This window comes from Athene noctua, chromosome 18 (assembly GCF_965140245.1).
Source record: "Athene noctua chromosome 18, bAthNoc1.hap1.1, whole genome shotgun sequence".
In the NCBI taxonomy this organism is placed as follows: domain Eukaryota; kingdom Metazoa; phylum Chordata; class Aves; order Strigiformes; family Strigidae; genus Athene; species Athene noctua.
Genome location: NC_134054.1, coordinates 6,780,156 through 6,805,638, shown reverse-complemented (window position 1 = coordinate 6,805,638; position 25,483 = coordinate 6,780,156). Strand labels below are relative to the sequence as shown.

At 50.7% G+C, this 25,483-nt stretch overlaps 3 protein-coding genes across 11 annotated transcripts in view; 2 read left to right on the top strand and 1 right to left on the bottom strand.

The window, feature by feature from the left end:
* Positions 1-414: 414 nt before the first annotated feature.
* Positions 415-7,149, top strand: LOC141967916 (uncharacterized). 3 transcript variants are annotated; one of them, XM_074922168.1, is made up of 16 exons: positions 415-512; positions 895-1,002; positions 1,080-1,152; positions 1,283-1,388; positions 1,524-1,569; positions 2,500-2,558; positions 2,665-2,700; positions 3,720-3,772; positions 4,054-4,186; positions 4,279-4,475; positions 4,714-4,759; positions 4,860-4,925; positions 5,465-5,524; positions 5,687-5,769; positions 5,939-6,033; positions 6,912-7,149. In XM_074922168.1, the coding sequence occupies exons 1-16, from the start codon at positions 476-478 to the stop codon at positions 6,944-6,946; spliced, it is 1,233 nt and encodes a 410-aa protein (XP_074778269.1). In that variant the 5' UTR covers positions 415-475; the 3' UTR covers positions 6,947-7,149. The 3 variants fall into 3 exon arrangements, with proteins under 3 accessions (XP_074778269.1, XP_074778268.1, XP_074778270.1); XM_074922167.1 differs by having other exon boundaries at positions 1,283-1,439; XM_074922169.1 differs by lacking the exons at positions 5,465-5,524; positions 5,687-5,769; positions 5,939-6,033; positions 6,912-7,149 and adding an exon at positions 5,087-5,157 and having other exon boundaries at positions 1,283-1,439.
* Positions 7,150-8,046: 897 nt separating this feature from the next.
* H3-3B (H3.3 histone B) lies at positions 8,047-9,840 on the bottom strand. The gene is made up of 4 exons (XM_074921807.1): positions 9,712-9,840; positions 9,079-9,220; positions 8,847-9,000; positions 8,047-8,746 (listed from the first exon to the last, which is right to left on the bottom strand). Exons 2-4 carry the CDS (start codon positions 9,204-9,206, stop codon positions 8,618-8,620), a joined length of 411 nt encoding a protein of 136 aa, XP_074777908.1. The 5' UTR covers positions 9,207-9,220; positions 9,712-9,840; the 3' UTR covers positions 8,047-8,617.
* A 3,697-nt stretch (positions 9,841-13,537) lies between these two features.
* The window catches only part of UNK (unk zinc finger), a 43,007-nt gene continuing 31,061 nt past the window's right edge, over positions 13,538-25,483 (top strand). For all 7 annotated transcript variants that reach the window (XM_074922154.1, XM_074922150.1, XM_074922153.1 and 4 more), the window contains exon 1: positions 13,538-13,684. In XM_074922154.1, the coding sequence (XP_074778255.1) occupies positions 13,587-13,684 (98 nt within the window). In that variant the 5' untranslated portion in view covers positions 13,538-13,586. The remainder of the gene's footprint in view (positions 13,685-25,483) is intronic.

The window sequence follows — 25,483 nt, the reverse complement described above, 5'->3', positions numbered from 1 at the left end:
ACGTGCAGGCAGGTGTGGACCTGTATGCACCGGCGTCTCTGTTACGTGTGCGGTTTATGCCCATACATACGCCGGGGCATGTGTTTTGCATGTGTGTACAGCTCTGTATGTATACAGGGTACGTACATATGTGCCAAGGTCTGTTATACCCGTGTACATCAAGGCCTGTCTGTGCTTTTGACACCTGGGCAGGTACATACCTGTATGTAGCCATACCCTAGGCGTATATACATGTATGTAGACGTGCCTGTGTCTGGATCTCTACATACATGTGTCTGTGCCCGTGGGGCGGGGTCAGTCGGGACCTGCCCCTGCCCCTGCCCCTGTCCGCGGCGGACGCAGGTGGGTGTGAGCCGGGAGGTTTCACCCCCCGCGGGGCCGAGCTGCTCCGCTCCGCTCCCGGGGCGGGCCGGTTCCCGGTTCCCGGTTCCCGCCCGGCCGCCGCGGGACCCGCCCTGGGCGGGGGGACGAGCCCATGGCCAGGAAGGAACCGCTGCTGAGCGCCCTTAAAGGTGAGCGTGGGTCCCCCCCGTCCCCTCCCGGGACCGGTACCTGCCGCCTCCGGCAGCCCTCGCCCGGGGCCCGGCCCCTCGCTGCACCGATTTGGCCGGGCCGACGGCGGGGCCGGGCCGGGCGGGGGCTCCCCGGGCTCCCCGGACCGGGGGCTGCCGCGGCAGGGCCGGCCCCGCCGCCTGCCCGGGGATGTGCACCCCCGCTGCCGCACCTGGCCTTGACTTTGAGGAAGTTTACCTGAGTTTCTGCCCGGTTGCGTCCTGCCGGGGACCTCCTGCAGCACCAGCGACCCACCCTGGGGCTGTGCACCGAGCTGTGCCCATGGGTGCCCCCCACCCCTGGCTGGGGCACCCATGGGTGCTGATGCTCCCCTCACCGCAGGCGGGGTGCTGCGTCTGCGGGAAGGTGGGGGGCCCTGCACGGACAGCTCCCCGCACCTCACCTCCCTCTGCCAGCTGCTGGAGAGCATCCTGCGCCGGGGGCTCCGACGTGAGTGGCCCTTCGTGCCCGGGTGGCAGCGTCCCGGTGCCCACGGCAAGAGGCCTCACGCTCCCTTTCTCCCGCAGAGCCAGCCTGGGGCTTCAGGAGACGGGATTACTGGCACTGGCTGGAACAGCTCCCCACAGGGGACAGTGGCAGGTGAGCAGGGATGAAAATCTGAGCCGTGACGGCGTCCGTTATCATCCCAAAGACCCCAGGCACAGGGAGGAGGATGCTCCCATGGCTGCCGAAGTTTCAGCCCCGAGCTGCTTCCCCTCTCCCCAAACAGGCCGACCCCTCTGTCCATCAGCATCCAGAAAGCGGGCAGCTGCGGGAAGGTGCGGACAGCACAGGGCCACGGGCGGTACTTTCTGCGCTTGGCTCTGCAGGAGAAGGTGCTGGCAGCGGCTGTGAGGCAGCTGGCACAGACCCCCCGGCTCCTGGAGGTGCAGCACATGGGGGGGAGCCACTACCTGTGGGTAATGGGCAGCAAAACGGCGGCGTAATGGTGGCGTTTCTCTGCGTTTCAGTTTTATGATCCAGTGAGCTCCATCCTCGGCAGCGAAGACCTCCTGGGTAAGACAGTGAATCCTCCAAGGTGGGATGTAACATGCCCTGGGGTGGTTGTCAAAGGCTTTATGGCCCCACACTGCTGCAGGGGTGGTGGGGGAGGAAAACAGTCCACTGTGATTTTTTGAAGCCAAAGTTAGTGGTAAAATCTAAATATGCTGCTGCAGCAATGGGAAAAGAGGTGTAAATTTTTAAACACGGTTTGAATCCATCCAAGGTTGGTTTTAGTGTCATGGGGTAGGAAAATTGCTTTTGAAGTGTCTTTCATGCTATTTCTTTGTGCTAAGGATGCTGGTTTAAGCAGACCCAGCAGTCCAGCTTCGAGGGGAGCCCTTAGCGGCTGGGCCCAGGCTGCCATCCCTCATGGGGGGTCATGGGGGGGGTTCGGTGCCGTAAATGTCTGTGAGGCCTTGACAGGCTGCACCACTCCATCCACAGCCACGCTCCTCGGGGGGGCCAGGCCAGGGTGAAAGCCTTTAATCTTTTGATTATGATAAATAACCCTGTGTTAAACCTGTACCTAGATGGCTTATAAATCACCCACGCTGCTGGTGCACGAGCAGATTGCAGATCCCCATCAGTGTAATTGCAAGGCTCGTGCAGGACAGCCCGGGCAGCTTCACTTTGCATTTAGGGAGAGAAATGGAGAGAAAGTTGCTCATCAGCAACGTTTGCTGTGAGCCTTGGTCTGAAATTGGGGAAATGAGGCATTGAGCTGCAGCACTTCTCTCCCCACGCCGGCAGCGGGAGCCCAGGATGAGCCCCCAGCAGAAGCCTGGATGCCGTGGTGCTGGGATGCTCTCAGGACCTCGCTCTCCAGGGCTCATTAGTTTACACCGAAAATGGCTTTATTCGGACCTCTGCCATGTCCCCGCGAGGCTGTGGCTGCTGTGAGCCCGGCAGTGACGCTGCTTCTCCATCCCCATCCCTCTGCAGAGCCTTTCCTCTCGCTGCTGCTGGTGGTGACAGAGATGGATTTCTCCCTGGACCTGCAGGTACGGTGACGAATCGGCGGGGTGGTGGCCAGCACACGGCTGCCGGTGTGGGGCCCTGACCGCTTCCTCGCCAGGACCGATGGCGCTAACGGTCCTTTGTTTGCAGAATTGTAGCTTCTTGGACGAAAGCTGGCTGCTGCCGGTAAGAACTCGTCTCTCCCCGGAGCAGTCCTTCCACCGCCTGGCCCTCGTTGGAAAGTCAAATGAGGAAGATAAGGAATGATTTGGTGGGGCGGGATCCCCACGCAACTCTCTGTCCGGCCACTGCCGGGGGTGCATTGGCTCAGGTTCACCAGCACAAGCAGAGCTGCCTCTGCCACTGAGGTCGAATCCTGTTGGTGCCTGCACTATCACCAGGAGCAGATCCCAGCATTCCTGGGAGTAAAACCAAGCAAGAGTAGTACCCAGACCTAAACTGCTGACATAAATTAAGTTTCCCCATGTTCCTTTCCCTGATTTCTTGCCAAAAAAAATCCCCATTTCCCTGGGCTGACACAGATTACATGTCGGTTTTGCTCTTGGTTTTGCTCAGTGAAATATCAGTGTGTTTATTGAGAGCAGTGGGGATGCCTTGATGTCTTTTAAAAATGATGAGCATCCTCCGCTGCCTTTTTAACCCAAAAGAATCTCCTCAAAAAGCTCAAGGCAGCTTTGGGGTCGGTTACAGCGTGTGCCAAGCTGCAGCACTGCTGCAGAGGCTGGGATCCTGGCTGGCTTTTGGGCATTTCTAACAGCAAGTACTCCCTGCCAAACTGGCCGTGTTTTGGGTCCCTGGCTGATGCGATGTGACAGTAAGTGCCACTGCAAATGGCAGCAGCTTTGGGAGGGGCGACAGTGCTCCCCCAGCTGCATTGGGACATGTGGGGTGAGGGAGGAGGGCTCATGGCTGAGTTAAGGCTTCACCTGCTGCTTTCCCACTATCCATCTAGCAGGTTTGTCCCTCCAGGGTCTGGGCACAGGCAAGTCCCAGGAGAGGACAGGGACAAGCAGTCACTGATGGTTCCTCTGGGCCTCTCTCTGGGCTCCCAAAGCCCTGGCTTAGCATCAGCACCAGAAATGATCCAGGGCGAGGGGTCCCCATCCTCCCCTTCATCCTGGTCACATTCTTTGAGCATCCTGTGGCCATTGCCAGAGCCACTGCCACCAGCTGCTCTCTTCCAGGTGTGCATCACTTACGAGACAGTCCCGTGCCGAGTGCTGGGGATGGTGCTCAGGTAGGAGCCCTTGATCCTCCTCTCTTTTCTCCAGTGGGATCTGGACACCACAGCACTCAACCTCCCCCCCAAAAGGGGACATAACTACCCCATCGAGAGCATTGGGGATGTCTCAGGTGCTTTTATCCCCATCGTCTCAGCCTTACCAGTATCTGCTGTCTGTGGGGTGGCTTTTCTGTACCTCCACGTGTCAGTGAAACACCACTGTACTGATGTTACAAAAGGGCTGGGGAGCTGGGCTGGGTCCCTGGGGCTGAGATGGAGCTCGGCTGCACCCCCAGGTATGTGGACGGCCGAGTCTTTGTCACCGAGGTTCTCCCCGAGAGCCAGGCAGATGTGGATGAGGTGGTGCTGGCCGGTGACATCCTCGATGAGATCAACGGCTGCTCACTGAGAAACGCCTACAGCGGGCAGGTGGGTAGGCACAGAGGGCTGGCGTGTCCCCCCATCTCCCCCTCTCCTTCCCCTCCCTGTCCTCCCCTCTGCTTTCCCCACCCTCCCTCCAGGCCGGGGATGTGCTGCAGAAGCTGAAGGGAGAACCGCTCAGCTTCCGCCTGCTGCGCTGGCGGTGGCACGACGGGGAGGTCTACGAGCCGCTGCTGCCCTACCTGAAGGTCTTGAAGGAGAAGGAGCCCCATTTCCAGCTCCAGCGTGGCCCCCGGCGCAGGGGTGAGGGGGAGCCACAGAGGCTGCAGGGGGGCAGGTAGGTCTGATGCCATGGGGAGCCCGCGGGCTGAGCTGGGAGTCCTGGCATCAGGGCTGCCCTATGCCCAGGCTATCCCTGGTCTCCACCCAGGGCTGTGGGGCCAAAGCTGCCCCCATGGCCTGGGGGGAGTGGTGGGGTGGGGTGCTGGAGGGCTGTGAGCATCTTCCCCTGCAAAAAGTAGCAGGAGGATGAGCAGGGTCCTTGCTCTGATGCCCCTGAGCCCTTTTCTCCCCAGGCTGCTCTACAACCTGCGGTACCTGGGCCAGACCACCGTTGGGAAGGTGAGGTGATGGGCCAGAGATGTGCCTAGGGGTAAATTGTCTCTTCTGGGTTTCTTTTCACATGCCCGTGGGTTAATCCCTCTTTCCCTCTCGGTTTCAGTATGGTGGCAAAGAGGTGCTGGCCCAGGCCATCCCCACCGTGCTGGAGAGACACTCGGCAGCGCGGGTGAGTGACAGGGCAGAGGGGTCTCGGGAAGGGCTCGGTGAGAAAACTGCAGGGAAATACAGTTTGCCTGGGGATATTTTCTCCTGCCGGTTCCAGGTTCACTTGGTCTGGCTGAGTATTTGACAATCCCCCCCCCCCTTTTTTTTTTTTTTTCTGGTTAGAAGCATCTCTGCAGCCAGGATAGGAAACTGCATTAAGGAAAAAAAACAAAACCAACCAACGACCTGCAGGAAAGCACTTGGAAAAACTGTGGGGAAGTTGAGCCTGGTTCCAGGGGGGCTTTAGGGCTCAGGTCACTGTTGCTTGAGCTGTTGTGGGGGGGTGGGGTGGGGTGTGTGTGTAGGTGGGTAGATTCACATGCAAAAGCACTGGGTGGTGAAAAATGGGGCAGCACAGAGAACACTCCTTGAAAAAGCTGTGCTTGTCTGTGCTTCATCACCTCTGCTTTTGGATAATCTCTCCCTTGTAAGTGTCTTATTAAAAATAGAGCTCAGATGCTGTGATGATCAAGGCTTCTTCCCCCTCCGCCCCCCATTTAGGAGGTTTTATTTGATGTGAAGGAAGCAGAAGTCCTCGTACAGGAGAAGACTTCTTCCAAGGTACGTGAGCGACATCCAAGGTCTGGGTGACTCCTGAGGCTGCCGATCTGGCAGCACAGGGAGCCTGGCTGGAGGGGCCGTGGGGACCGTTTAAACCAGGAATGGGGATGACGGGAACTGGCTGCAGCACCCAGCGCCATCTCCCTCCTATCCCCTGCGCAGGTCCTGTGCCGCTACCCCTACCCCAAGATCTCCTGCGTGGGACGCTGCGTGGGCAGCAGCAATTTATTTGCCTTCTGCGTGGTGTAAGTGTTGCCCGTGGGCCCTGGGAGGGGGGATATAGAAGATGCAAGTCTTAGAAAACAAACAAGTGACGTCCAGCCCAGCCGCAGGGTCTCTGGTGTGGTTACAAGCCAGGGCTGGGCTTTCAGAGCCGCTCTCTCTGCCAGCTAATGTACGTGTTTCCATTTTTAGCGCTTCCCCAGAGAGCCCTGATGGGAGCACGTTCGACTGCCTGGTGTTTGCATCGCGTTCTGAGCAGGAATGCGAGGAAATTGTCAGGAGAGTCGGTAAGGGAACGGTTTATGTCTTCAGATATCATCACAGTGAGGTCGGGGAACAGCAAGGATTGTTATTCTGGTCCACCACAATGCAAGATCTAACTTAATTCCTTTTTGTTGAGGTTACTAAGATGAATAGATACTTTGATAGAGTTTTCTGGTGGGTTTGGGTTTTGTGTTGTGTGTGGGATTTTTTGTGGTTTTTTTGTTTTGTTTTGGTTGGGGTTTTTTTTGTTTTTTTTTTTTAAGAACTGCTAGACAATGATTTTATTTTAAGAAACAGCTTCTAGGCATACCCAGATGGTTCATTGTTTCCACTAAGAACTTGGAGGAAACATTGTTTTCGAGGGATGTTATTTTAAAACATACTTTTCCTGCAGGAGCCCAGCCTGCTACTGCAGTTTAGCACCAGATCAAGCATTCATCAATCCCTCCAAATTCTTATTTTTAATCTGCCTCAATGCAAGCTGCGTGGTGCTTCCCAAACTACCTGGCTCCTGGGCCACTGAGGACCCTCACTTTCTTGTGGGGACATCCCTGCCAGGTGTCCCCTCGCAGGCTGTACCCCCCAGGACAGACCTGCCCAGGTGATCTACCACAGATCACTTAGCATCAACTGAACCCTGAGACGGCGCTTAACTTTGATCCAGGCCTTTAAAGCATGTAGATGCAAGGAAATCTTTTTTTCCCCACAGGTTTAGCAGCAAGGAAAATACTTACTTAAAACCTAATCTTAGATCATTTTAGCAGGTTTCTAGCAGCTCTGTAGCAGATATAACGGTGTTAGCTGGGGGCTGCGTTTGTTCCAAGCACACTTGGAGCAGCGCAGGAAAGCGCGCTGAGAAAGTTGTGCAAGTGCGTGTGGTAAGGGGCACCTGTTCCTCCAGCTGCAGGGTTTAAGCACACTGAGTGGTTTGTCTGAGGGGAGAACCCCAGCTCCAGCCCCTGCACCACGGCCGGCCGGCAGCACCCTGAGCACTGCAGCTCCAACTCCCGGGAGCAGGATGGTTCCAAACAGCTTCCAGGCCATCCTAGTCACGGAAGGACACGGTTAATGCCTCCGGGCTGCAAACCACCACCCCAAGGGCCGGTGCTGCCTTACTGCCTGCTCCCTGGTATGAACCATTGCTGTTCTTCCTCCTGAAACACCACTCTTCATTTCATTGAAATAAATCAAGCTCAGCCAGCTAAACTACTTCCCTGTGCTACTTTACTCGAGCCTTACTAGTGCAGCCTGTTCTTGAAGAGCTGAGAGCCAGCCTCAATTCAATTTAAATGTTAATTACCTGTTTCAGATGTAGTCTGAGCAGCTTTCCTCTACCTCAACCTAACAAGGCCTGGCTGTTCCCAGAGGCACTGCTGAGAAAGCCAGACCTGTCCTAGCAGAGCCCCAAGAGCCATGCTGAAGTGAAGGTTGGAGCATAATCCTGTTTCATCAAAAAAGCTTAGACAGGAAATGAGAATCTTATTGAGCGCCCATTCCAGTTTGCTTAGCAGCCCATCTGCTCTCAGGTTGTATAATTAGCTTTCCCACTCGCCTGCCATCCTGAGCTGGCTGCTGTTATTAACCAGGACTTAGTCACACTGCCAGATCCCACAGAAACTCACTTTGGTTTTGCTTCAGGCAGAGCAGTCACACCACCAAAATAAACTTCCCCTGCATCTACTGGAGAGGGGGAAAGAAAAAAAAGCTTAGAGAACCTAAGAATTGTGCCTGAACATTGAACACAGTAAGCAGTTAAGCTTTATGAAATTCCCCCAGAACCCCCAGCAGCAGGCTGCTGCCTCAACCAGCATCAGACCCTTCCAGGCTCACTCCCCAGCCAAGAGCCATGACTCAAGCTGCAGAAAGACTCCAAAAATCTCCAAGGGGAGCCAGGGCAAGTTCTTTCTGTTGACAGATAAAATTTCAGTTGCCAAAGCAGCCATCAGGGGTTACAGGCATCTACTGCTAACCTACTGCAGCCAGGAGGAGGAAGCTTCTTCAAGCCCATACAAACCAAATGACAGAGACTCCTCACATGTGAATGTAAAACATTTAATTTAAAAATGTTGACACTACAATATATAAAATAGCTATTATAAATGCACATAGTGTATTCTATAGCTGCCAGGTTTACGTTTTTAGGAAACTGTAAGTTACACTGTGGTTAAGACTTGTAGTTTCACCCTCTGAAAAAGTCCACATTTGATCACAGTGATGTATGGTCAGACTAACAGCCCCAATTGTTAAACACTTGGATCAAGTCATAACCAGTTTTATTGCAAAAGGACCCTGTACACATTTATATCAATTCTAGTACCTTACAAGTTTAGCTACCCAACAAGTCATTAACATACAGAAACATGCATGAGAAGCAAGAAAGATCACCCATCCCTTCTGCATATTAGCAACTTGTCACTCCTGAGCAACAAGGCTCACATCACTGAGGTTTATGTGAACAGTCACTTTTAGCATTCATCCTGAGTGAAAGATGGAATGACTTAAGTACAAATGCAACATATTATAAACAATTTCTTACAAAAAAGTCACAAATTAAAACCAAAGTATTTTACAGAATTTACTACAAAACACCATAAAAACAGCCTTCACTTAAGCCCTCTCCCCCCGTATCCTGCGAGCCAACTGGATATCTTTGGGCATGATGGTGACTCTCTTGGCATGGATGGCGCACAGGTTTGTATCTTCAAACAGACCCACCAGATATGCTTCGCTGGCCTCCTGTTTCAAGAGCACAAGAAACGTCGTTAGAAACCCCCAGCGAAGCACACTCAGCACCGCGAGTGCCGAGGCCCTACAAAGGCCGTGAGCTAATAAATACCTGCAGCGCACCGATGGCTGCACTCTGGAACCTCAAGTCTGTTTTGAAGTCTTGGGCGATTTCCCTGACCAGTCGCTGGAAGGGGAGCTTGCGGATCAGCAGCTCCGTAGACTTCTGGTAGCGACGGATCTCACGGAGGGCGACAGTGCCCGGCCTGGGTGGAGGGGAGGGAGGGAGGGAGCGGGTGAGCTGGGGAGAGCCGGGCTGGGCCGTGCCGAGCCAGCAGCCTTACCTGTAGCGATGAGGCTTCTTGACGCCGCCAGTAGAGGGGGCGCTTTTCCGGGCCGCCTTGGTAGCCAGCTGCTTGCGCGGAGCCTTCCCCCCAGTGGACTTACGGGCAGTCTGCTTTGTACGGGCCATTTTTCTTTACTTACCTACGGAGACACGCACGCGTGACACGGGGCCCAGCTCTCCCCACCCCCGCTGCGGCACAACCCGTCAGGCCCAGCAACACGGCGCTTCCCCCCACCCCCCCGCGCCCCGTCCCGTCCAATCCCCTCAAGTCCCAGAAGCGGCAGATGTCGGCGAGCTGCCCCCCTCCCCCGCCGCTGAGGCGGGCAGGCGGCCAGCGGCCTCCCCCGGGAGGGGGAGGAGGAGTCACGGTTCCCCCTCCGCCCCCGCTTCGCGTCGTGGCCCGACCGCTCCCCTCCCCGGGGGAAGCGGACTGAGTCACGCCGCCTCCTGCTTCCTCCCGGGCCACCCCAGGAAGGGGGGGGGGGGGGGGGGGGGGGGATGGGAACCGGCCGTGACTCAGGGCACGTAGGCAAGGCCCGGCCTGCCCGCCAGGCTCTAGGAGGAACCGAGGCCGCCAACGACCGCACAACCCCGCCGCCCACACGGACCGCGCCCGAGGGCCGGCACTTACCGTTCGGAGAAGCGGGAAGCACCGGTGCCGGTAGCGCTGCGCACCGAAGCCTGCGCTGCTGCTGCCACGAACCGCTCCCCAACCAACCACCCCCTCACTGCGCCCGCCCCGCCGCGGGGACGAGCCTTTTATGACGGGGGCGGCACACGGCGCGGTGACGTCACAATGCCTGGAAGCAGCGCGCCGCACCATTGGCCGGGACCTCCGCCGGCGCCGTGGCGTCACAACACACAAAGGCCGTGCTCAGGTTCCTCGGCGCTGATTGGGCGCAGGCCCGGCCGCTGATTGGTTGTTAAAGTAGGCGCCCGATTGGGTATTGTGAGGTGAGAAGGGGCCAATCGACGGCGGGCGGACGCTCTGCGCGCTGATTGGACGAAACGGGGCACGGTTTGGATCCTACCCTTTGTTGCAAAGCTCCACAATGGGAAGTCAATAGGAGCGGGGCGAGCGGCGGCGGGGCGCGGCGGGGCGGCGGGCTGCCCCCGGGCACCCCCCGGCCGGTCCCGGCGGCCCCCGCCGCCTCCCGGCCCGCCCCCCCTCCACCGCCCCCGCCACAAAGTGCCTTCCCTGGCGTGCGGTGCGGAGGCGCCCGGCGGGGGGCTGCGAGCGGCGAGGGCCGGGCCAGGCCGCGGGGCCGCCCGGGGAGGGGGGGGCGGCGGGACCCCCCCGCCACCCTCCGCCCTCCGCCTCCCTCGGCAGCCGCAGCGCGCAGGCTGCCGGCAGCGGCGGCCCTCGGGCAAGATGCGGGAGCCTCCGCTGTGTGGCGGCTCGCCCGGGGCCCGCGTCGTCCCCTCCCCCCCGCCGCGCTCGCGTGTGTCGGCGGGGACGAGTGAAGCCCCTCGCACGGGAACGGGCTCTGGCAGCGCCGCCGGCATTTCTTGCCTGGTTTGATGGTGGCAGCAGCCTGGGAACGCTCGTCACGGGTCTTGGATTGGGAGTGGGCACCCCCGCTGGTCTGTGACCCCCCAAAAGTCAGGGAGGGACTAACCCTCGGCCCTGGGAGGCCCGGCCCCGGGAGCCAGCCGGGCAGCGCACAGGGGTTGGGGCTGTGCCCCCCTTCCCCGAATCCCACTGGCTTCGTGGGTCGCCCTCAACACTAACGCTGATCTCAAAGTTTCATTGCAAGTAGAAAGCCAGAATCCATCTTCCCTGTAGGTAGCATCTGGGAAGATAAGTAGCAATTAAATAAAAGGACACTCTTTTGGGGAAGTTGCTGTCTTAAGTTGTACCTGGCTACGTATAACTATTTCATTCTGTTGGTAGCAATTGCTGGGAGCAGAGGCAGGTCCCTGCCCCCATGGGAAGGGTACCATCATCAGGAAGAACAGGTCCCACGTGCCCCGCAGTTGTAGAGCGCAGAATATATAGCGAACGCAAACAGACGCCGGCTTAACCACCGCTCCAAAGGTATCCGTGAGCTCCGCAAACTGGAGCACAGCTGTAATCATGCAGACTTTGTATGAAGTTGTGCATCCTCCCTGAATGCGTAAGTCTCTCTCGGGCCAACACCCGTGGCGGCTGGCAGAGCGAGGATTGCCGCAGCGCCGGGGCTCGGCACGTAGGGAGCGTGTCTCTCGCTCCTCCGCCTGCCCAGTAAGTCAAGCAAACGCCCGCCAATATGGTGCGACAGGACCATCACGTGTGCCCGGGCCGGGGCTGCTGGAGAGATATCGTCTCTTCTGCCTCTGGTCCTCATTTTCAGGTTCATTTTCTCTGTTGTAAAGGAAAATGTTAATTATTTATTAGAGACAAAACCTGCATATCAGTGGAATGACTTGGGAGGTGTCAGTAAACAATCACTTGCATAGTACGTGTTTTGGAAAATCTGAAGTAAAATATTCCCTTTTCATCTGAGTTGTTTAGGAAAAAGAAATTTAGAAACTTCTTCTGACGATAACAGCATATACTTTAAATCTGTTATTTTTAAGAGCGTACTCCACTCTCACTAGTGCCGGGAGGCCAGTGCTTAACGTTTATTACCAGGAGTTGAAAAGCTCCTTAGATACTTTCCTCTCCCATGTTTTCATCGCAATGGCTGCTCATGCTTCTAATTTTAGAGGTACTTTTGATTTTTTGCTCTCTTTGAGAATGGATAAGAGCTGTGCATCCTCTTGGATGAAACAAGCTGAGGGAAGGGCGTACACGCCAAAGCTGAAGAAAGCAAATGAGCGCAAGTTAACAAGGACCTGTGCAAAGATGGAAGTAAATGCACCCTGGGCACATGCACCTGGCTCGTCCTAAACATTTCTCTGCTCTTGGCAGAGCGTGTGCAAGTTGTCCCGACTGTGAAACAAAAGAGAACTAGAAGAGGAAATGGTGTCAGTACGATTGTAAACATCAGTGTATGAGGATTCCAGTCTGTGGTTTCCAAATCCCTGTGCATGATGTGCACATCGATGGTGTTTTCGGAGTGATTCGTTGATAATTGAAGGGTTTTTTCTGCAGGTTCATTGCTGGCAGTGATTTTGTGCTGGGTATATAGGTGTGTATGTGTAGATACTGAAATACCTCCACACGTATTGACTTATGAAAAAAGTTGTCTTACTTGACCAAGAGCTGCATAATTATAGTACTCCAGCCTCCCGTGGAGGGTTGTTAGATGAATAAGAAGGTATTGACATTCTATGACTTATTTCTGCAAATGTAGGGGAATAGGCTATTAAATTACCCCAGTAAAAGCCTGCCCACAGCAGACGCTGAATCAGCGTAAATGAGAATTTTAAAAGTTATTTCCCTCCCCAAAACAGCTGCACAGGCACCACGCTGACCAGGCCCAAAAGTTTATTATTAACATCGTTCACCCTGCGTGTGCTGGCAGAGTTAAAAAAAGGTGTTTGCCTTATAAATCCTTTCTGCCCTCTACCACACAGCTGGAGGATCCCAGCGAGGGAAGCGGTTCTGTGTAGAGCCCAAGAGATCAAAGTCCTATTAAAAGAAACTCATATCATTTCCTCCCCCGGGAGAGAAGGTAATTTACGGAGGAAGCTCTTTGCATGGAAATTCAGCTGCTTCCTTGGACATGGCTCCTTCAGAGGGGGGAGTTTCTCCTGGGGGAGGACTGGGAGCTCATGTGTTCTTCTGATGACCCAGCATCCAGGGGCCTCTGGTGTCACCTACTCGGAGGTAGGTTCTCCACGCGGCTCGCTGGGCCTTCCGCCTCCTCCTCCTCCTCCTCCTTCTCCTCGGGACCGCAGTGCTATTCCCAGGCACTTCCTGGCTGGCGTTGTCCCGTGGGTGGGGAAGGCCGTGGAGCGATGAGAGATGCCAACACTAAAATAACCCTTTGGCCGGACGCTGTGCTCCCGCGTCCACATTGGGTCCCTGAGGCGGAGGGATGGGGGGGGAGGAAGGAAGTGAGGCCGCCTGCCACAAATAACTCTCCATCCTCTCGCAGGCCTCCCGGCCCGGCCTCCCCCGCACCCTTCCCTGCCCGCCTGCAGGGGCTGGGCTGAACGGGCCGCGCTGCCCCCGGGGCTCGGTGCCGTCCCTGGCCCCGGGCCCTTCCCGAGGGCCGGCGCCGGGGCCTCGCAGCGGGCGCCCCCCCCGCCCCGCCGCCGGGGGGCGCCCTGGCGCTCCGCCCCCCGCCACAGACTACAAGTCCCGCCGCCCCCCGCGCGGCCGGAAGCGCGGCCCGCGCCGCCGCCGCCGCCCCTGGGGGTTGTAGTCCCGCCGGCCGGAAGCCGCCGCCCGCCGCGTCCCGGGTTGGCGGAGCGCGCGCGCGCGGCGGGACTACAAGTCCCACCCCGCCCCGCGCACCGGGGCGGCAATGGCGGCGGCGGCGCCTGCGCGCGGCGCCCTCCGTGCGGACCGCGCAGAGTGAATAATAAAGGTCTCCTCGGCGGTGGCGGCGGCGGCGGGAGCGGAAGGCAGGAGGCATGTCCAAGGGCCCGGTGGCGAGCGGCCCCGCCGCGGCCGGGCCGGCGAGCGCCGCCAGCGCGCTGCAGGCGCAGCCCGAGAAGCCGCAGCACTACACGTACGTAGCGAGAGCTTCCCCGCCGCCGCCCGCCCGCCCGCGCGCCAACACGCGCCTGACGTCAGCGGGCAGCGTGCGGCACGCGCGCACGGAGACCCGCCGCCCGCCCGCGCGGCACCGGCTGGAACCGGCCCCAGCCGGCGCGGGCCGGCGGGTCCCGCCTGCGGGGGGAGGGAGGGGGGGGCGGGGCGGGGGATGAGCGACTCCCCCCCGCCCCCCCCCCTTCCCGCGGGTCGCGCCGGCCGTGACGTGACGCACCGGGGCGGCGGAGCACCGGCGGCCTCGGCCTCCCCGGGGTGTGGGGGGGCCCCTGTGGCGGGTCGGCCGCCATCCCGGCCCCGGCGAGGGGGCGGCCGGCCGGCTGTCATCGCCGCGTCCTGCTGCCCACCGTCCCCTCCCCGGGGCCCTCCTGCGTGCCCCCACGCCGGCCTGGTGGCTCCGTCCCCCCGGCCCAGGCGGGTGTCAGCTCCCGTGTGGAAGTGGCACGCGTGGGGGTGGCCCTTTGGGGTGTTGGGCTGCTCGAGTCCCGCTGCCCGGGGCTGTCACCCCGGCCCTCCGCCCCGTGAGGAGTCTTGGGGGGGCTCCTCAGGCACCTGTGGAGGGAGGCGTCGTGAGGAGGCGGGTGCCACGTTATGTGACTGTCCCCGAGGGCTGAAAGCCGGCCGGTGTGTGCCTGCGAGGGATGGCTCGAGGGGGGTCCCTCCTCGGGACAGGCGTCTTTGAGAAGTTGCCCATGGGCAAGCTAAGGAATGTTTGTGAGAAATATCCCCCGTAGGAAACGTTACCCGAAAGTCACGAGCAGTGCCTGTCCTGCTCCCACCTCTTCTTGCACCGCTCGGGTGCGATTCCTCTGCGAAGGGAACGCAGTTGGTGCCTCTTGCTGTGTGTCGCCTCTGTTGCTGGAGACGGTGCTTCGGTGAAGGCTTGTTGCTGAAATGTGGCTTCCCTAAGCAAAAAATACCATTTCAGTGTGTTGTCCCAAGGATATATGGTCTCCTGGAGCTTGTGCTGTGTGAACTTGGCCTGAGATATGTTGTTTGGGTTGGAAAGTGTGGCAATGATGTTCAGTTCTTTTGCAATAGGGATAACGGGGTGGATTGGGAGTGAGCGTTGTCTTTGTGAGGATGGGCTAGCGATGGATGTGTAATGGATGGAAATAGGTCAGGTGTTCCCCGTTCTCCTTAAAGGAAAATGTTTGGGACTATTCCTTGTGAATAAAGTATGTGTACCAAGCTGTCTACCCTTATCATTTTAGGGTGTTGTCTGTATACAGAAGAAATACCGTACAAATTATCCATATCTCTCACTTGTGTTGATGCCCCCACCCACACCGAGAAGGGCAGGTTCAGAGTGTGGTCTGTGCTCTTTTAGTTCTAGTTTAGTTGATGGACTTCTTTGCTGCGTTCATGCTATGATACACAGAATAAAAAGAGCTGCGAGGAAAAGCAGAGGCACGGATCCGTACAACTGGTATGCCTGCTGCAGGGATCACAGGCTATTTGACATCCTCTTTGGGCCGTTCAGAATACTGAGTCTGGGCTTCTAGGTTTTGCATCCATCATGAAGGTCCCATCGTGATCTTCAGGGAGGTGACAAGCCACAGCTTCATAGGTTACTTTTATTTCTGGTGGTGCCTACAGTTAAAGTTTTGACAGCTTTACAGGAGAAACTGGCGTGAAGGAGTCTACTAGGACTGTTGCCATAGTCATAAAACAGGGTGCAGGTGGAGTACAGAGTATGAGGTGGAGTGACACCAAGGACAGAGAAGCAATTGGTCAAAAGTGAGAGGGGGGGAAAACCTAGGTGACAAGGAGAATGAGGTAGAGAGATTATAAGTACACTAGGGAGAGGAAGACAAAGGTGGTAACGTGGCTAAGCATGACCGTGGAGACAAGGATAGCAAAGATTAGGAAAGAATAAATGGAAGAAACAGTTCAGGAAATGGGAGAAGAGGAAGGTCAGGATCTGGTAGATCTGGTAGCTGAAAGGGACAGAGGAGGGAAATGGGACAGTGTAGAACAAAGGTGGTGGTGCAATTAGCTGCTTTCCAGAAGGCAAAACACGTTTTTTCAGATGGATGCTAAAAATACTTCAGTGGAAACAGTTGCAGAGAAGCTGAATAACCATAAGTGAAGGATGGGTTTGGGGGCTGCAGTGTGCTGACAGCGGGATGTGAGCCATACTTTGAAAGTCTTGGATTTGTACACTAGGTCACATCGTACTGTAAACCTCCTTCTGATAACATATGGGAACTTATTTGGTGGTCGTTCATGTGAACAAGTTGTATGTTGTCAAAATGTAAATATTTTCTTCCTTTTTTTCCTTAAATATAGTTTGTTTCCATAAAATGACATGAAGGTTACAAGTTGTAAACTCAAGTAAGCTTAATTATCTGCATACTTTGCTGTTCCCTGGGGACAGGCAATCTGGTGCTGGGGATCTCTGCCTTGGAAAGTTTTGGTTGTGTGTGTTAGAAAATGTTCCAATTTTCGTATTAGTGTCGATTTCTAGACTCTTGTTATTATTTGCATGAGATTTTTAGGTACTTTGAACTGCAGTTCTAGATCCTGTCAGTAAGCCTTTGTATTTGTTCTAGACGTACAGCAAAAGAAAATCTGAAAAAAATAGAAGTAGTGATGCTATCTCGCACCTTTGGCACTGTTTCCTAGTGGAAGAGCTTAAAAAACCCCTTGGATTGTGTCCTTGGTGGCAGTTGTAGCGTGCAGATAGATACTCCCGGAGACCAAGTCATTCTGGTATATAATTGCAGACTTCGCAATTTAATTATGAGCGGCGTGTTTCTCATCTGGGGATCTGGTATTCTGTGTGTAGACCTCACATGAGTAATGAAACACTCAACGGCTCTCTGGGTTGCTGGGTTAGAGAGTTCTGTGTGTGGCTGTTCCCCGCAGTCCCGTAGCGGGGTGAGGTCGGTGTACTCCTCAGACACAGGGGTGAGCTGGGCTCCTTCCTGGGGTACCTGCGGGCTGGCGTGGCTTTGATCTGCTTCGGGCAATGTGCTGTGCAGGGCTTGGTGGATTGCTCATAGCGGGAAGTGGATTTGGTTTGGGTAGGCTCTGTCAAACCTCAACTAAGTGTTGGCTCTGCACCGTTTCGTAGCTCTAGCTGGCACAGTTATTTCTTTGTGTATCTATCTCTTGTCTTTAATGTGTTACTTACAAATGTGGATAGAGGCTGAGTTCATAGAAACTGAAAGCAAGTGATCAGTCATTTGCAGTGGTAGATACTGAGTACGATGGTGTAGTTTTGTTTTGGTACAGTCTCTCCATTTGGCTGTTTCTGTCTTCATTGGTTTTTCAGTCTGGCTGGACTCCTTAATTGTGAATTGTAAAGATTGTATCCGCTGCTTGGGTGTTTATCGATCTGGCAGAATTTAGATGAGTGAAAGTGGAGCAGCCCTTTGTTTGCTGTGCATTCACCTGAAAGTCAGACAGTTTAATAACTCTGCAGGGAAGCAAACGTTCCAGCGAAGATAAATTAACCCATTTAATGAAAAAACGAAGAGTGCCTTCATTCTGTCTATTCTATTCAAAATACACATGCTCAAAAGCAGTGTTGAAACTATTCTGATTTAGGAGATAAACTCTTTGGGACACAGATTTGCGGGGCATAACCCAGATCATTGCTACTCAAGATAAGTCTCTTGAGTGTGCCCGTCTTAAATATGAGCAGCCATCCTGTAAATAAACTTCAGATTTCCGTGTCCCCGCAGGCTGTACCCTTACTTGAGTTCTGGACCGAGATGCCTGGGAGCACATCCTGTCCTCCTTTGTACTACAGCAAGATAAGCTTTGTGATTATGCCTTTGCAGCATAAAAGACAAAAAAACTTGTCTTTCCTTTTGCACGAGGGAAGGAATTGTGGGAAATTCCTGAAGGATTAGTACCCTGTAAGTAGTGCTAGACCTGCATCCACACAGTTGATCGTGCCGTCATGTTAGTGACTGCTGGCTTGCACTCACCCAAGCTTTATTTTGCAACCATTTTGATGCCAGCCATTTAGAGGTAGAAGGACTAGTGCACTTGAGAGTGAAGGATGTTTTAAGTGGGGATGAAAATCAGATTGGTGCAATGCTTTACTTACAGCTCAAATCAAAGACATTTTTGTATCTGCATGTTTCTGAGTAGTGCCTTGTCTGGGGGTTTCTCAGCCTTAAATAGGAACCATGATTAGGACAGTGATGGAAATATGGGTGAAGAAGAAATAAAAACAGCAAGATCATAGGTGGACTTGGATTTCAATAAAGAGCTTGCACATGTAGCCTTATTTATCTCAAAATCTTGTGTTTAAATTCTTACTCAAGACCAATAGCAGACAAAAACGCACCTCAAAGCATTTGTAGTAGCAGAGAGTAATCCTTATCTTCTTATCAGTGGACAGTGTCTTATCACTGGCAGGGCAAACACAGCATGTCTGGTCTCAGACATGCACACGGAGTGTCTGTGGAAAGAAAACTAAAAAACCAGATGTGTAGCTAACATGTTCGCAGAATTGTGTTTTTTCTATAGTGGCTTGCTCTTCTAGAACCTTTGGCATTTGTCTGCATAGTCTGTTAGATTATACTTTTGATGTGCTTTGAATTGGGTGGTCTTCACAACCTGGCAAATACATTTAGGCTTTTGAAACTGTTTTTAGAAACCTTTTGTGTTCTTTTTAAACCATCAGAACTCTTAAAATAACAAACTGTTGCCCTAATTCTGCTTTGGTTTTACTGGTGACAACTCTTAGATCAATAAGCTGATATGGACTTACACAAAAATAGAAACTAGCCCTGTTGTTTAAACAAAACAAAAAAACAAACAAAAACCCAAACAAGAACTCCCACAAGCAACCCAGAAAAGAAACACAACAAAAAAAACCCCATGCATTTTTAGGTTTCAAATTTAGTAATACCCTCGGAGATAGTTGGGAAAGCACAGAGTAAGTCAGTACTGCTAAACCAGGGACTTACCACTGGTCTACTACAGAGTTACCTGTAAATGTCAGCTTATCAGGGAAGCATAAGCTGGTTATTACTGCTATTTTTTAAGTCTGTGTGAACTTCACTGAACACAGGTCCACCGCAAACTGTTATTAGGAAGTGTGAATAGCTACAGGAAGTTGGAAATATAAAGTACTGGAGTGTGAACAGGAAGAGCTGCCTTCACAGTATGTGCTTACCACCGAATACATAGACTGAAAAATAACACTGGATTTTTATGGCCCTTCAGAGGATGAGTGTCGAAAGCCTGCAGCTTGAGAGGTAGGTGGTGTGGGTCATTCGGGCCCGATGGGCCAGGCTCTGCGCGGGACCGCGTTGTCCTGCTGATCAATGCACGTGCTGAGGCAAGGAGGTATTTCTTCTGCCTTGTGTTGAAGGGAGGCTGGAGCTGTGGCTTTCTTGCTACGTTTACACTTAATAAGTGAATGCTTTGGGGTATCAAAAGTGACAGGGAATTCACATACAGATAACTGCTCTATCGGCAGCGTATAGATATTTGGCAGAATGAAAAGCTTCATGTACTGCTTTGACATTTTCAGAATTAGTTTTGGTCTGGCAAGGCTTGGCATTTCAAAAATCCAAAACTCTGTGAAAGAGGAGAGGGATTCAGTCATACAGAATTCTTCCAACTTGGAAAACGGTTCCTTCAATTTTCTGATTAAAAAGTATTGTGTTAGTGCTTATGCATTGCTTACGTTAGCATATAGGATATTTTTTTTGTGCATAAGAGGCAAAATGAAAATTAATAATTCTTTTAGAAAACCTCAGAGCTTAGAGTTTCCCATTATATCATTTTTTCTCATTTTGTAGGTTTATGTATTGTCTAATTGTTTATATTGTGTGGCTTTATTTTAAGGAAAATTCTCTTGGAATTCAGTATTTTATCTTCCTCTAGATCTGCCCCTTCCACCAGAATAAGGTTTTTCTAACTTCTGTGAGCAGCAGCAATGTGCAGCTTTCTTGTTACAAAGGGTCTGACCAGTGTTCTCCGGAAAATCTTCCGGCAGTGCATTACAACATTTCTGCCTAGCTGCTTGCTGGATGTCCCTGCCCCTGTAACAACGTGGCAGGAGGGAATGTGTCAGTACATCAGTTAATCACGCTTATTGTGTTGCATATTAGCATGAGCTAACTGTCACTGGTAGACTGTATTATATACCAGGCTGTGAACTGGAGCCACCGGAGAGCAGGCACACGTTCCTTTCTGTTAACCCTGCTATAAGGAGCTGTAATTTCTCAGAGAGGAACAAAACAAAAAGCTGGTGCAATAATGTCTTACATTGCTGTGTTGAGGCTCCTGAGAACCTGTTTGTCTGGACCCTAAGAGCCATGTTCATTTTCAGAGGATGCCAAGGTGGTGGTTTGCTCCTTCCGTCAACGTTTTCTTTTTGCTTTTTAAAAATCTCATAAATCTTTTTGAAAGCATAAGAAACAGGGCTGAAAGAGATGGTGAGAAGTTACCCGGTTCATCCCTTTGCCCAACGGAATCACCTACACCTAAATAGTATCTAAGAATTTTTTGTCTATTTGTCATTGCTTTTTTAATATTGTGTCAGTTTCCTCCTTAAAGATTCCTTAAACTAGATTTTGGGGAAATCTTGGGCTACAAGAGGGAGATGATCACAGAGGTTTCTACATTATAAGGCCTTCATCTACTCTATAAGCTTTTTGTAACATTCAGCACATCACTTGCAAATCGGGTACAAAGTTGGTACTGAAAGCTATGCCCTGTGCATGCACAGAGCCAGCCAGCAGATCCCCTGGTCTCCTGAATGAATGAATGTGCCAGCAGGCTATAGAGCAACTGCAATTTCTTAGTTGCTTGTTTTTCTCCACTTTACTGAGAAATAGTTTGTCTTCTGTATCGGGGCAATCAAAAATACAAAGCCTCACCAGAAGGGTGTATAGGGAGATGCTGAAGGCTTGTACTTTTTCAAACTCCACCTAGTGATGACAGCCAATTTAGATGCTTGTGATAATTTTCTCAGCAATCTCTGTCTTGTGTATTTTGATCAGTGCTTGATGCAGTTAATACCAGTTTGACATTTGAAATATCAGTTGGAATGAATGTTCCCTTAAAATGAATACCAACAATTTCTTCTCATATTTGTTGCAGGCTGTCTTCTGACTCAGACACCTTCACCCTGCAGTAGTGTTCATTCAGGATTAGAAGGTTATTGTTACAACAAGAAAAGTTCAAGGTTTTCTTTGAAAGAAATATTTCAATTTTAAGGGCTAAAGTGCAATGGTGGCAAGAAAAGTCTTAGCTCACTGAGATGCTTGTTACTGGCCTGATTCTTATCTCTTATTAAAAGTCAGAGACGTTTAATTGAATATAGTTGTCAGAACACTGTCAAAAGAGGAACTTATACTGAGTTTGTGGTTAGACAAGAAAAATCTTAGGCCATTCCTAGCTATCTGTTGGTCAAAAACTGCAAATATATTTTAGCAGAGCATACTGTCTTAAGAACGATGTCACTGTTAATTACAGTTAAGAAATGAATATTGGATTGCTTTTTATCATCGTATGCCTAGAATTTCTTCACATCAATAAGCAGTTATGCACATATGGAAAGGGAAATATTTTCTTGAAACGATACCTGATGAATATCTGCAAAAATCTGAAATAAAGTCAGTATTGTTTTATGTGTTAGCCTTCATCTTCAGCATGTCACCGCAGTTCAAAAAGAAGCTGTCAGTCCTGACCCAATATGCTCAGAGGTGATTCTTCTCTAATTTTCAATAGACTGTGAGGTTTCATTAATAGCACTTGAATATTACCATCATAGCAGAAATAAAACTAGCAGATGCCTCAGGGCAATTGTGCAGCTTTACAACAAGAAAAAAAAAATTGTTTGCGCATTTAAAATATCTTGAGAATGCCACCAGATTTATTCATGTATTGATTAGTCAAAATGGAAAATGAGAAGTTGTGGTATAGCCTGGGATTTGACTGCTTTCTCCTTGGTGGAGAGCTGGTGTATCTCTTGATATCAGCCTACCTGTTTGAAGTGCAGTCTCACATGGGGTCGTATCATGGTGCTTCTTTGGACCAGTCTACCTGTGTGTGTAGGACTTTTATTCTGAGGTGTGCCTGGCTTATGGAGTGTTGAAAGAGTTCCCTGGGCTGTCGCAGACGCGAATGAAGTCTCATTTGACTGCTGAATAGAAGAGGAAATTGATTGAATGGCTAACATTGATTCTTCAAAATCAACCAGTAAGAGTTGGCTCTTATCTTTGTGCTGGCACATGTGTTATAGGATGCAGGTTCATGCTTGTTAGATAATCACCGTGTTTTGTTTCAGGCTCACAACAGAAAATGTCTGTTCACAAACGTAAGCCCTTCCAAAGAGGCTGCTGCAAATCTGACTGGCATTTAACCTGAGAAGAAGCAGATGCCATTTCATTTTTCAAATGTAGATTGGTCTGAACGAGAGCACCCTAGATCTGTCATTTCTTGTGGAGTTTTGGTTTTCTCGGTTTGGTCCAGTGTAAGTGTAGACCTTCAAACAATTCATGTACTGTCTATTGTGATTGTGGGGCTGCAGTTGATCTACAGGTTGTTTGTTAAATCATGAGGGGTTTTGGTGTGGTCAGGAGAAGGAACGTTACTGTGCTCTATTTCTGAAGCACCTCTTGTGAGACAAGACCTTGAGGGTTAGCTGCCTGAAAGTGCTCATAAAAATCTGTAACTGAAACCCTGAGCTATGTGTAATGGCTTGTATGGAAATAATATTTTTCTGAATTAGCCTTTATGAATTCTTGCATGTGGGATGTTTTGTTTTAGGGAACTAGCAGAGTGAGTAACACAAGTTTTTAAAACAGCCCAGCCCTGTTCCCAGACTTCGCTAGTGTTTCTGCAGTTGCAAGCGCTGGGTAGGCTTTGTTAGTGGTTGAATTGATGGCAGGAGAAGTACAGTGTGGAAAAACTTTAATTTTTATAGCACAGGACATCAGTGTATTATTGAGGCCTTAATTCATTGTAGTCTAGTGCAGCAACCCTGATGCATGTCGATGCCGTTTGAACTCTGCCTTTCTGCAGACATTCTTCATGTGTCTGAGGCTACAAACACTAACACTAGGATAAAGAAGCATCACCTATCCAATACAGTTAATATAAGATAGAAAATATATCTGGACATAAGTTGAATAAATGACCATGTTAGACAAGTCTGTGGATGGATGTTTTTGCGAAGTAACTAGTAGTAAAATATTGAACTGCTCATATTTAAGCACATGTTGATATATTGTGCTGGCAATTAAACCAGGTATAAACCTTCAGCAGTGTACAGCTGTCTGGATGCAGTAAGCTCCAGTATTTTCACTGAAACAGTTAGGCTCAACCCACATGTTATTGAAAAATAATTATTTCAATATGATCCTGTTTTCATAGACTCTGCACTTACACAGGTGCTGTAGGGAAGGATTAATGGCAGCTAAATAGTTTTTAGAGCAGAAACCAACCCACAGAGTGATGAGGGTTGTCTCAACTGAGGGCAATCCATGTTTGAAAACAGGGAGGTGTACTTTAGGCACAGCTGCGTCGTTTACTTAAACTAGTGGTGTTAAATTGAAAATATGTCATTTAAACTTGGAAAAAATTGACTGTGTTTTTAAAACATCACGTGATCTGTTGAAATGCTTAGTTAATTTTGAGGTCATGTCAACTAATACATATTCATGGCCAACTAATTTGGGGAAAAACATAAAACAAGGAAATGTAAATGTAAACTCAAGACTTTCTGCAGTGTTCTGGATCTTGCTCAATGGCTTTTAAGGAAATATCTCTGAAATGTAATGCAGTTAAATGTTTGCATATGCCTGTGCTTGGATTGTTTTAATTAGAAAGGTGAAAGCTCTGTGTAAACAAACACTTGTGTTTAAAATGGATTTTATTGGTATGGCTTGGTCATATACATTTCATGGTCCACTGATGCAACAAGTTTATGCTTTTTAAAGAGAGCACTGCCAAAAAAATGACTCAAATTGTTTCATTTGTCGGGTTTGAATGACACAACTTGATGTATGCCAAGCCTAAGGGATGCACAGCTCGAGGGAAGTCTGAACATGCACCTCTTTCCCCTGACACCCACAGACTGCAACACAATTGTAACTCAGCGGAGCTTGTGTCTTGGCTGTTCACAAATGTGATAAATGTTCATTTCATTGAGTTAACTCTGAGTTGAAAGCCTTGATTTTCCTTCCTCATCAAGACAGAGCATTGGTGAGCTACTTAGCTACAGCATGGTATTTCTCTCGAAACAAAGCCATTTTTGCTATAACTGTGGAAACCAAACAGGCTGAAGCTGGTGTAAGGCTGTCTTCCCGTGGTGGACTGGCACCATGATGTAGCTAGTGTCTCTCTTTGTTTTTCCTTAGTTTTTTTAGCGTAGACAAGACACGACTGTTTGTGTCTGACATTTTTCTTTTAATTGAAGATCATTTCTGATAGTTGCCAACACATGTTATTTTTAGCATGAACTTTTGCAGTTACTCCAAGTTATTATCTATAAAGTATTGCTAGTATATAGTTCTTTTCTTGCAGCTGAAATGAATTAGTTGCATTGTTGTCCACCTCATGATCTCCTTTGAAATCCAGAAATAGTTACAGTAGTGATCAGGTTACTGTTGAATATGTCTATTGTACTTGCTGGTGTGTTATCCATGGGTCTGTGTAATGTAGCAGTTTGAATTTTAGCTTCTGCAGTAAACACTATCCTTTAGCACTTACTTGAAAGCGTCCAGCTCAACTTGTTAAATCGATCAGATGTCTAGGAAAAGGAAAACTGGTGAGTGCTGCCTACCTATTTCTGTAGTGAAAAGTGGGGGAGCCATGGGGTTTGGATGTGAGCAGTTGTCTTTTTGATCACTAAGGTACACAATGAGTTATATGAACTCTTAAAACAAAAAAACCTCCACAACCAAACAAGCCCAACTCCATGCATCTGTAATAAGTCTCTCCAACTCTCACTTTCTTTATTTGACCTTAGACTGACATTATTGTCAAGCTCTAATGGAGAAAGGGAAATCTAACAGCTTTAAAATCACACAGTGCTGTCTGCTGTGTGACCTTTTTCCAGTTGATGGTTCAATTTATTTAGGTGATAAAGAAAACACTGAGGCATGTGAAGTCTATCTTCTTGACAGATGTGAGCTCACTGAAACTTTTTCCTCATCCTTTTTTCCTTCCTCACATTCACAGTCAGCCTTTTGTTTTTATAAAGTGATCCATATATTTTTCTTTGAGATTTAAATGCTTTCTAATCTTTTCAAGGTTTACAGAACTGCACCTGGCTGTTGAGGGTATGGAAAGGCAGATAGACTGATAGTTGTTGAGATGCACTCAGAGAGATGTTTGCATTTTGTGTCAGGTGAGGCACAGCATATGCAAAAGCCTTGGTGTGGAGTGTGAGGATTTGGTCAGGTCTGTGAGGTTATTTAGAAAAATACCATTAAATGGGAAAAGCAAAAATATCCAATAGTGGTGAGCCACAGTAACTGATAAAGATTACTGGTAAAACCTGGTTAGAACTTTTCCTAGAATCATGATGAAAACCTTCAAGATTGTTGCTAGAAGTGTTTGTTATTGCTTGCTATTCAGCAGTGATTCTTGTGAGGCTCTGTTTCAGTATTAGATCACATGTGCCAGTAAGTGAAAATAATGTTTATTGAAACAGACTTGTATTAACTACTGCTCTTATTAGAAGGATGCTAAACATTTCCTTGCCGAGGTTTGGGCAGGCTATAAACCAGGCTGCAGGTAGTCTGCAGCTGTCAGTTGAGGGATTTGGGGTTGC